Raw genomic sequence first — 12,384 nt, 5'->3', positions numbered from 1 at the left:
CAGGATTGAGAATAGGGATATAGTGGGGTTGAGTCTGTTTCATGTTCATAGGGTCTTGGTGAGAGGCGGGTTCAGGTAAGGGTAAGGATCAGGTTGAGGGATAGGGTCAGTGTCAGGGTGAAAGTCAACATCAGGAAATTTTGATAGTTAAGGTCAGTGTCAGGGCCTTGGTGTTAGTAGTGTCAGGATCAGCTTCAGGATCAAAGTCAGCACATTAGTGTAAGGTTGATGATCAGGGTCAGGGTGAAGATCAAGTTAAGTGTTGGGTTCAGAATCAAAGTCAGCATGAATGCCAGAGCTTTAGTAAGGGTCTATGAGCGTCATGGTCATGGTCACAGGGTCAGCAACATGTTGAGAGTTAAGAGTCATGTCATGGTTAGGGTAAAGTCATAGTGAAGGTCAATTTCAGGGTAAGGATCAAAACAAGATCCAGGTTGAGAGTCAGGGTCAGAATCAGGGTGAAAATTAAGGTCAGGTAAGGTTCAGGGTCTAGTTAGACATCAGGATCAATGTGAGGGCAGGGTCCGGGGATGGAGCCCCACATCTGGCTCTTGCTCAGTGGGGAGCCTGCTTCTCCCTCTTCCTCTCTCTCTCCCTCTGCCTGCTGCTCTGCCTGCTTATCCGCTCTCTCAAATAAATAAATAAAATCTTTAAAAAAAAAAAAAGGAAAAGAAAGGAAAAAAGAAAACGAGAGAGGTCAGCACGAGGGTCAGGGACAATTTGGGAGAGTGAGGGTGTCTGTCATTGTCAGGATCAAGGTCAAGTAGGACTGGGTGTCAGGGTCAGGGTGAGATTAAGTGTGAGGTTAAAAATCAAAGCTACCCCCGGATCAGGTGAGATTAAAGGTGAGGTTAAAGTTCAGAGTCAGCCCTACGGTCGTCAATGTTAGGGTCAGGATAAGAGCAGGGTTATTGCTGTAATATTTCATTCTTCTGTTTACAATCTTACTTCCAGCATTAATTCAGGTACTGCTGTCAGAACAAAAGAAACATTATTCTTCCTGCTAATTTTGGTTTATTTTTCTGCAGGAATGGTAATGGATTTGGGGTACTCACTGGCCCAGTAATTTTAATTGTATTTTTATGCACCATCAGATCCTGATGATTCACACCTCTGAAAAGTCAAAATATTCCAAATTTTATGCCTTTGTAGATTTACAACCAGATGCTTGGGTGATAAGAATGCAAGAACAAGGAGCCTGGGTGGCTCAGTTGGTTAAGCGACTGCCTTCAACTCATGTCATGATCCTGGGGTCCTGGGATTGAGTCCCTCCCACATTGGGCTCCCACTGCTTTGCAGGGAGCCTGCTTCTCCCTCTCCCTCTGCCTGCCACTCCCCCTGCTTGTGCTCTCTCTCTCTGTCAAATAAATAAATAAAATCTTTAAAAAAAATAGTAATGCAAGAACATGCAGTACAGTTTTAACAGGTTTCTGTCCTTAAAAAACAAAAGTCTTGCAACTTCTAAATTTCAAGCTTATGGAATGACTGGAATAGAATTTAGATGTTGAACTTCCCATTCCACTACAACATACCTGATAAATGATCATCTTCCTTTGAGCATTTGAGAAATGACTAGCTAGCAACTCCCAAGGTTAGATAGTTTCAAATTTATGGAAAATTTATCGTCATTAATTGAGCCAAAGTGGCTTCTGACCATTCTTTTCACCTTCATACAGCAACAGACTAAATCTAATACTTTTTTTCATATGGCTCCTCAGTCTCTCTCCTCCACTCATGCACAGTAGTGCAGGTCTTTCTGCAAAAGTAATGCTATGACCACTGTCCTATCTGAGCAGACCCTGGATCCCATTAACAGGCTGAAATTTCCTGAGGGGCACAGTGGGAAGGCCCTGGCCTCCACCTGGACCACCAACCACACCTCAAAGGTGCTCACTGCTTGATTCCCAGGAAGGCTGCAACTCTCTTGATGGGTCCTGACGTTCTCACACCCTAAGTTTGGAAGGATGGCTGGGGGCACTGGGCTTGTTCCTTTTGGACCCTGTGATGTAGGAAAGATGACATTAGGGTTCAAAGCTAACGGCCAAGAAAGAATTCATGAGATGTCTTTGGTGCAAAAAGGTGATTTTATTAAGGCATGAGGATAGGACCTGTAGTCAGAAAGAGCTGTAACGGGGTCAGAAGTGGCTCATTATATACTTTCAAGTTGGGAGGGAGTTGGGGATAGCATAAGTCTCTAAGGAATTTTGGAAGCAAGATTTCCAGGACTTTGAGGGGGCTAGCTATTGTTGGGAACAGATCATTTATTACCAGCTAATAAAACCTTAGTCATGAGACCCTTCAGATGTATATTGGTAGGCCATATGCTTGGGGGATGATTGCCAACACATATCTTGGGGGGTTTAGAGATAAAGGAAATTTCTAAAGGAATTTTTATATGTTAAAGTAGACTTACAGGATGGGGGGGCGGGGTGGGCAGATCTGGCTAGGATTGCCTTTTGCCCTTAGCAAAGTGTCAACATGGAGGCAGTTGAGTCCCTAGAGGAATGCCACTCTGCCTGTTTTAAGGACTTGTCAATGGGCTGTAGGTAGTAAGGAAATTTAATAATTTTTCTTCTGCCTTTGTTTCCCACATCACCTGAACTAGACAAACGAGGCCCCGAAACCAAACGAAAATCAGAGGTAGGAGTGCACAGATCTGAAGGGGAAGACTTGCTGAAGGTTGGAATGAGAAAACAACCCCTCTCACCACCAAACCTTTCTGGCTAAAGAGAAAACAGGAAATGACAGGGAGAGCTCCTTGCTCCCACCTGCCAGCCCAGGCTTTGGGCAGCCTCTGATTCGCATGCCTCGCCCCTGGACCGGCACTTCCTGCCCCTTCCCCACCTCTATCCCTCCTCCCCTGCCCACTGGTGCGGGCACCTCTGATGCTTTCCGCAGATGTCACAAACCTTGTGGGATATTCCTCTTTCTAACACCTTCATTTCATTTTTTTAAACACTTGTGAGCCTGACCCCACCGTGATTCCACCCTGCAATGAATAGGTTTATAAGGTTTAGATGTTGAAGAGAAAAGAAGTCTAGGCCAGGGAATGTCAGGAAATGGTTGGGGCCTCAGAGGCAGGCGGGAATCTTGCTTCCCAAACCTGGGATCTGAGGCTGAGGGGTTATAGAGCCAAAGGTTTTCCTATCTGAAAAATAAGGGATGTATTGAATGGTTCCCAAGATCCTTTCCAACTCTAAATCACAATGATGCTCCAGGGAGGTATTCTGTGGTATTAGAGTCATTAGTTCCTAGAACTTTGTTCAAGCTGGGGCTAAGGGAAAGGAATTGGAAAATTGAGGTGGGTGGCCTCTTGATTCCACCTAGCATAGGATGAACACGACTGGGAGTCTTCAACAACTTTCTTCTAGACAAGAATGCCACAGGGCCACAATTTCTGGAGAACTTTTGCTTTTTTTTTTTTTTTTTTTTACGACCCCTCCCCCCAGCACTTTCTCTTTAGTCTCTGCCTGCCTGGCTTCTCCTTCAGGCTATTTTAATACTGCCCTGTGGTTACTTAAGGCTGCTAACCTCTGCTCTAAAGAAATTAAATATCCAAGATCATATCTAGGAAGCAGAGTTAAAGGAAAGGGAACCAAATGCCTCCGCAAGTCAGGGACCAACAACTGAAAAAGAACAGAAGAGCCAGGAAGACCAGCAAACCAATTTGGTCTTTATTGAGGTGTCAGGGTAGAGTAATAATATGAAGGAGCAGAGCCTGAGCACTTGAATAACACAGAGGCAGGATTTAATGCAGGTCTGGTTATTTGGGCTAGGAGAAAGGCAGTGGGTGATTTAGGTGCTCAAACGTTCTTCAGGAATGCCCTATACTTGGCCAGGAAAGGGGCGGACAGAGTATTTAGCTCTTGCTGAAGTTCCTGTAGAGCCCTCTCCTGCTCTTGCTGCTCCCCCACCATCTGCTTCCTGTAATAGTTGATGTAGAAGTTCACCCAGTCATCCACCATAGTCACCATGGCTTCTGCAGGGATAGGAGGATTAGGGAAGACCTGTAGGGTGAGAGGGTAGCAAGGGAGAATGTGGTCAGCAGTGTGATTCAGGAATAATTCACAAACTCCGACATCCTCCTTTCTCTGATTTGTATTCCCTGTCTCTAATTGTTTCCATCAACTGCACCACTGCTCTCCCAGCTCCAAATTATTCTCTCTTCTCTGCCCTCACCCACCTGCCAAGAGTCTAGGCCTGTCCTTTGAAACAGTGCCTGGGCTTACCTGCTGATTCAGCAGAACACTAAATTCCTTCATTCCTGTAGAAATGAGATCCTTATTGGCCTGAAGAAGAGCCATCTGCCTAAGTTAGAGAAAGAGATAGAATTTAAGTATCCTTTTTCCTCATTCTTGGGTATTTCCCCCAATTCCCTCATTGCCCTTAAAGATCTCTGGTGCCTTGCAGGACCACCTCTCCAACACCTTTCAAATCATGCCCCTCCTGAGATCACATTTCTCCCAGGTTGGCTCACCTGCAGGTCCAACGGTGCTATGTATGTCTCACCCGCACTTTCCAGGGTATGTAGGTCCCTCTCTGAGATAAATGTAGGCAAGGAGTCACATATCAGCCTAAGAGGGAAACGCCCTGCATCTAGGTTCTGAAGGAGGGTGATAGGTCAACCAGGGGATGGGAAGGAGGGAGACGTTTCCCTGAAGTTAAAAGATAGCAAGGCCAAGAAAAACAGATAAGTGGGGAGACCCAGAAAACCAAACCCAGGACAGATCCTTGCCATCTGCCCCACATCCCAGTATTCACTCCAAAACTAAAATTCAGGCCAACAAAACTAATATTAATTGACTCCCCGTGACATGACAGACACTTTTTTCATTTTGTTTTAACTCCAGTATACTTAACATGCAGTGTTATATTAGTTTCAGGTGTACAATATAGTGATTCAACAATTCCATATGTCATCCTGTGCTCATTATGACAAGTGCACTCCTTAATCCCCATCACCTGTTTCACCCATCCCCCTAACCCACTTCCCCTCTGGTAACCATCAGTTTGTTCTCAGTAGTTAAGAGTCTGTTTCTTGGCTGGTCTCTCTCCCTCTCTGTCTCTGTCTCTCTTTTCCTTGCTCATTTGTTTCCTAAATTCCTCATATGAGAAATCATATAGTGTATTTCTCTGACTGACTTATTTTGCTTAGTTCCACTTATATTCTCTAGCTCCACCCATGTCATTGCAAATGGCAAGATTTCATTCTCTATTCTGGCTGAATAATATTCCATTTATATATGGTAATTATTCTCCAATTCATAGATGATACATTATAGCAGCTACATTAATCATTTGTGTCAGGCACTGTTTTAAGCATGTATTAAGGTATTTATCCTTATAAAAAATCCAATTGGGCAGAGATTAATAGAAGCCACATTTTGTGGATGAGACACCTGGAAGATGTGGGAAACTGGACTCTACCAGGCTGTGCTCTGTAAGAATGGTGACACATTTGGGACGCCTAGGTGGCTCAGTCGGTTGAGTGTCCAACTCTCAGTTTCAGCTCAGGTCATGATCTCAGGGTTGTGAGATGGACCCCCCCCCGCCCCGCACTGGGCTCCGTGCTCAGTGGAAAATCTGCTTAAGATTCTCTCCCTCTCCTTCTGCTCTCTCCCCACTCGAACTCTCTATTTCTCTCTCTAAAATAAATAAATCTTTTTAAAAAAAGAATGGAAACAGATTTGTCTTGTTCTCTACCATATCATCAGGTATTCAACAAAGCAGAAATACTTTTTTCTTTTTAAATATTTTTCTAATATTTTACATTTTTAGTAGATGTTTTTCAAATTTTGAAATCACCAAATGCCAACTGAAGTAAGTGCTTTGAAACAATTGTTTCAAAACAATACAAAAATGTACACTGAAAGAGTTGGTCATTTTTGTTTCCTCCCCCAACAAAGTTATCAGCATTAAAGATGTATTTATTTCCTGTCACATCTTTCTCCATTCAAAAACCAACATTCATAGGCACCTACATACTCATAAAGGCTTTGTTGATTTGCTTTTTTGTTTATAGCATGTTCTTAATTAACATACAACAAAATCGATTTCCCTTTGTGTACATTTATGAATTTTATTACATAGATTCATATAACCACTACCACAATTAGGACACAGAATATTTCTATCGCCCCAAAAACTCCTATATGCTACCCCTTTGTAGTGACCCCCACTCCCATACCTAAACCTTGCCAACCACTGATCTGTTCTCCATCACAACAATTTAGTGTTTTTGAGGATGTCCTATAATGGAATTATACAGTATATAACCTTTGAGAGTGGTTTTTTTCACTCAGAATAATGCCTTTAAAGTTCATACAACTTGTTGCAAGTAGTAAGTTGTTCCTTTTCATTGCTGAGTATGCATCACATGGATGCACTATAGTTTGCTTATTCATTCACCCACTGAAGGACATCTGGATTATTTGCAGTTTGAGGCAAGCATGAATAGAGCTGCTATAAATATTTGTTACAGATTTTTGTGTGAACATGTTTTCACTTATCTAGGGTAGAAAATATTTGTTATCACTAGGAGAAAAAATTGCAATACAACCTGACAAGGAACATGTATACAGAATTTATGACAAACTCTTATATTTTGATAATAAGACAATCTAGTCTTTTAAATTGCTAAAAGGCTAATATAAACATTTCACAAAGAAGATATACAAATAGCCAATAAGCATATGCAAAGACATTCAACATTATTACTCATCAGGGAAGTACAAATTAGAGCTACAAGGTGATACCGTCACATGGCCACTACAATGTCTAAAATTTATTTATTGATTGATTGATTTTATTTATTTTTGCTAGAGAGAGAGTGAGAGTACAAGCACAGGGAGCGTCAGGCAGAGGGAGAAGCAGGCTCCCCGCTGAGCAAGGAGCCCAATGTGGGACTCCATCCCAGGACCCCGGAATCATGACCTGAGCCGAAGGCAGCCGCTTAACCCACTGAGCCACCCAGGCGTCCCCAGTGACTAAAATTTAAAAAGACAGATTAAGTGTTGGTGAGGATATGGGATGAATAGAATTCTGATACATTGCTAATGGGAGTGTAAAATGGTGCAACCACTTTGGAAAACAATTTGGCAATTTCTTATAAAGTTCAACATACACTTACCACATGACCCATCAATTTCACTCCTAGATAGAGTTCATGAGAAATGAGCATACATGTCTACAAAAACACTTAACATGCAAATACAAATGTTCACAACAGCTTTATTCATAATAACCAAAAAATGGGAACGACCCAAATGTCCAATAACCACTGAATAGATATACAGATTGCGGGTATATTCATACGATTATATACTACTCAGCAATAAAAAGGAACAGACTAATGGTCCTCATGACAACATGGATGAATCTCAGAATAATTATGTTGAGCAAAAGAAGTCAGACATACAATAAAGAGGAAGAAATGGGAATAAAAAAGACATGAGGGGCGCCTGGGTGGCTCAGTCGTTAAGCGTCTGCCTTCGGCTCAGGTCATGATCTCAGGGTCCCGGGATCGAGCCCCACATCGGGCTCCCTGCTCAGCGGGAAGCCTGCTTCTCCCTCTCCCGCTCCCTCTGCTTGTGTTCCCTCTCTCGCTGTGTCTCTCTCTGTCAAATAAATAAATAAAAATCTTTAAAAAAAAAAAGACATGAAGTGGGGAGATGGGTGAAATAGGTGAAGGGGATTAAGAGTACATTTATCCTGATGAGCACTGAGCAATACATGGAATTGTTGAATCATTATTTTGTACACCTGAAAATTAATATAACACTGTATATTAACTACACTGAAATTAAAATTTTTTGAAAAAAGAGAAGCCAGAGATAAAATATTATATACAATGTAATTCTCTATCTATGAAATTCTCCAATAGGCAAAAATAGTCTATAGTGACAGAAAGCAGATCCAAACACAAGAGTGGAGATTAAAATGCAAAGCTGCCCAAGGGAAATTTTTTGGACAACAGAAATGTATATATCCTGATTATGACAAGCAGTTCCATGCACTGTTAGCAGGAGTGTAAATTGGTAAAGGTTTTTAGAAGGATAATTTGACAATATTTGTTCAAATTAAAATATGCATATGCTTCAATCCAATGATTCTGCTTTGAACTCTATTTTAAAGAATTATTCAATTCAATGCACAGAAAGGCCTGTACAAGGAATTTGCCATAATAATAATGAAAGTATTTGTAATAATGAAAAGGCAGAAAAACCCAAATGCTCATTAATATGAGGAGTCATTAAAGAAATTATGGCATATTCATACTATGGCATGACATGCAGCTATTAAAATAAATGAGATAGATATTTATGTGCTGATTTGAAAAGATATCTAAGGTCAATGTTAAAAAGGGACGTCTGGGTGGTTCAGTTAGCCAAGCGTCTGCCTTTGACTCAGGTCATGATCCCAGGGTCCTGGGATTGAGTCCCACATCAGGCTCCCTGCTCAGTGGGGGGCCTGCTTCTCCCTCTGCCTGCTGCTTCCCCTGCTCGTGCTCTCTCTCTCTCTCTCTGACAAATAAATAAAAAAAATCTTTAAGATAATGTTAAATGAACCATAGTTAGAGCAGACTACCCTATAGGAGTAAGGATTAAACATTAAAACTCTCTCTCTTTAAGTGTGTGTGTGTGTGTGTGTGTGTGTGTGTGTGTGTGTGTGTGTGTCTAGAATAGTAAACAATGATCACTTGTGGGGATTGACTAGTATTTGCTGGGAAATGGAAAAGGGAATAAATGTCAACAGAGAAATTGACCTTATCTATCTATGTTATTGTTTGAATTATTTCACAGAAAGAATGCATCCTTCTATTATTTTTTTAAAAGATTTTATTTATTTATTAGAGAGCGAGTGAGAGAGAAACAGCATGAGAGGGGAGAGGGTCAGAGGGAGAAACAGGCTCCCCGCTGAGCTGGGAGCCTGACGTGGGACTCAATCCCAGGACCCCGGGATCATGACCTGAGCCGAAGGCAGTCGCTTAACCAACTGAGCCACCCAGGCGCCCATCCTTCTATTATTTTTATAATTCTTACAAAGAATACAAAATTTAAAAGACAGAAAGAAGATGGTGTAGTTCTAAAATCATTAGCCTCAAATTTGAATCCTGCCTCAGAGCCTAGAAGAACTAGGCCTAGGAGCTGCTCAGTAAATATTTGTTGAATGAATAAATAAATGAATGCTTTTGCCGCTTTTCAGCTCTGTGACCTTGGTGAAGTCACTTCCCATATATAAGTTTCAGTTTCCTTGTTTGCAAAGAAGGAAAAAAATAATAACTACAAGTTCTATTGAGAAAATAAATTCATTCATTCCACAGATTGATACTTGGCACCTACCTTGCACGAGACACTGGAACAGGGCACTAGGAGTATATTCAGTGCCAGAGACAAAGTTCCTGTCCTCCTGGAGCTTATGTTCTAGTGGGAGGAATAAGAGGGTGAATGGTAAGGGCAATATCTGAGAGATAGGGCAAGACCCAATCTACAGCGCTTTGTGGGTCATGACCAGAAGTTTGTGTTTCATTTCCAAGTGTGAAAAACCACTGAAGGGTTTGGAGGAGAATGTTGCAATCTTCTTCCGCAAAAGTAATAGGAAGACACTGAAAAGTTTAAACAGAGGAGCTTTAAACTTCGTGGAGAGTGGACTGAAGAGAGCAGTAGTGGAAGTGTGGGGATCAATGAGGGTAAAGTCAAGGAGACAAGCAGCTTGGACTATCCTGCCCAATGTTTGGTATACTGTCGAATGCAGACTACCAAGAGGTTTCCTGGGGGTAGGAAAAGGGGAACCATCACTCATCTCTTTGTCGAGCCTTTGATCTGGACACTTCTCAAAGAAGTGTATGATGAGTCCTTGTCCTCACTTATAGTTCAGTTGGAAAGACGGGACATAGGTACCTAATAAAAGCAAATACAAACTGGCTCCAGAAAGCATATGCTAAGAGCTAAATAAGTGCTACAGTGAACAAGGGCTGCCATGGTCTCTGAGCAGGAGAAATCAGTGCGGATAATGGTGGTCAGTAAAGCTGAGAGGTTCATAATTAGTGTGACAATATATACCAATATGCCCAGAACAGCTCCAGTCTGTTTCCCCAGTGTAACTGTTAATAGTGTCTCCTCTAATGATATGCTCAAAAATTCTGATTTGGATAATGAATTATATGGTGATGCTAGTCATGAGGGCCATTTGCCTCATATGGAGAAAAAAAAACCCATATTTGAATACTTGACATTAGCTCCAAATAATGGCCAACACTTAAATAGCATGTACTGTGTGCCAAACATAATTTAAAAGCTTTACACATGTGACTTATTTAATGCTCAATCCAAACCTATTGTGGTAGATATTAGTATTATTCCCATTTTATAGATGAAGAAACTGAAGAACAGAAAGATAAGAAAGTTGCCCGAGATCTCACAGATACTAAGTAACAGAACCTGGATTCAAACTAAGGCTCTCTGAAGGAATTCATTCATAGAGGTTGGCTTCAGAGTTCAATGCATTCACAGAAGCTAATATTTAAAATATTACACATTTGTCAGTATGAAGTTTCCTCAAAAAGTTATAAATAGAACCACCCCATGATCCAGCAATTGCACTACTGGGTATTTACCCAAAGAATACAAAAATACTAATTTGAAAGGATACATGCACCCCAATATTTATAGCAGCATTATCTACAATAGCCAAATTATGGAAACAGCCCAAGTGTCCATTGACTGATGAATGGATAAAGAAGATGTGATATATACATATATATTTATTAATTAATATTTATATATTATATACAAAACACACACAAGGGAATATTACTCAGCTGTTTAAAAGAATGGCATCTTGCCATCTGCAACTACATGGATGAAGCTAGAGTACTTAGGCTAAGCGAAATAAATCAGTCAGAGAAAAACAAATGCCATATGATTTCACTCATATGTGGAATTTCAGAAACAAAACAAATGAGCATAGGGAAAAAAATAGGACAGAGAGAGACAAACCAAAAAACAGACTCTGTGAGAACTATGGAGAACAAACTGATGGTTACCAGAGGGGAGGTGGGTAGGGGGATGGGTGAAGTAGGTGATGGGGATTAAGCAGTGCATTTGTTGTGATGGGCACTGGGTGTTGTATGGAAGTGTTGAATCACTAAATGGTACACCTGAAACTAATATTACACTTTATGTTAACTAACTGGAATTTAAATAAAGACTTAAAAAAATAATAAACAAAAAAATAAAAATATTACACATTTGTAACCCTTCAGTTTTTCACTCTAACATGAAACTCAAAACCTAAGAAAATAATAATGAAGTGCCCCAGGTCTATCTTAGCATCAGAGAGACTCTGTGTAGGTCTCAGATAAGGTGAGGCAGGGTAGAAGGGTGTTCCAGGCTGAGGTCCAAGAGGAAGGTGATAATAGTTCAGGAGAATCAGAAGTTTAAACCAGGGAGTCAGACTGTGGGAGTCCAAGAAAGCCAGGCTAAGAAACCGGGATGTTTTATTTTTCTGATAAAAAAGAGGGCACTTTTGCCAAATTTCTACTTTGGAATCAGTACATTACACTAGATGGAAGGAGAAAGGAAGAGCGGGAAAGAGAAAAAGAGATGAGCCGGGAAAGAGAGAAACACTCTGTCTTTAGACTCTTACCCCAATTTCATGGACCCTTTCCACCAATAAACACACAAGAATTTCTTCTCTGTTTCTCGTTTTCTGAGACTATTAGCTGCAATCCCTTGATTTTCTCATTTTTCAGACGTCCTAAGGATCCTTTCAGAAATAATACTCTTCCAGGAAAAATAGGATGAAAACAGAGAGGGAGGCAAACCATAAGAGACTCTTAACTCTAGGATACAAACTGAGGGTTGCTGGAAGGGAGGTCGGTCAGGGGAAGGGGTAATTGGGTGGTGGGCATTAAGGAGGGCACTTGATGTGACCAGCACTGGGTGTTATATGCAACTGATGAGTCACTAAATTCTACCTCTGAAACTAATACAGTGTATGTTAACTAAATTGAATTTAAATTTTAGAAAAAGAAAGAAAAGAAATACTACTCTTGCAGTCTTGGGTAAGGCAAGGACCTCAGGGATCATTTGCTCCAACTTCTCATCGGGCATTCCTTCGTTTGTTCATTCATTCATTCATAATATCTTTTAAGCACCTACTACGTGTTAGATACCGGGGATAAAAATAAGGAGTAATATATAGTCCCTGCTCTCACAACAAAGAAGGCACCTAAGCCCAGAGAGGGACACTGACTCGCCCCAAATCAAAAAATCCTGTGGCCGTCCTGGGTCTCAAACACAACGGTTCCCCGGGGATGCCCTCTTCCCTTCTGCCCGTAGCTGAAAGTTGCGGGTTACAGGAATGCAGGTATCTCCAGGACGT

At 41.2% G+C, this 12,384-nt stretch overlaps 1 protein-coding gene across 1 annotated transcript; it reads right to left on the bottom strand.

Annotated features, from left to right (window-relative positions):
• Positions 1 to 3,652: 3,652 nt before the first annotated feature.
• AHSP (alpha hemoglobin stabilizing protein) lies at positions 3,653 to 4,584 on the bottom strand. Its single transcript, XM_028110047.2, has 3 exons — positions 4,478 to 4,584; positions 4,230 to 4,308; positions 3,653 to 4,007 (listed from the first exon to the last, which is right to left on the bottom strand). Exons 2-3 carry the CDS (start codon positions 4,302 to 4,304, stop codon positions 3,804 to 3,806), a joined length of 279 nt encoding a protein of 92 aa, XP_027965848.1. The 5' UTR covers positions 4,305 to 4,308; positions 4,478 to 4,584; the 3' UTR covers positions 3,653 to 3,803.
• Between the last annotated feature and the right edge of the window lie 7,800 nt (positions 4,585 to 12,384).

The sequence above is a fragment of the Eumetopias jubatus genome, unplaced genomic scaffold, assembly GCF_037043125.1.
Source record: "Eumetopias jubatus isolate StellerSeaLion01/CBP00866 unplaced genomic scaffold, mEumJub1_p1.0 scaffold_12, whole genome shotgun sequence".
In the NCBI taxonomy this organism is placed as follows: Eukaryota; Metazoa; Chordata; class Mammalia; order Carnivora; family Otariidae; genus Eumetopias; species Eumetopias jubatus.
This window is presented reverse-complemented; position numbering and strand designations above follow the sequence as displayed.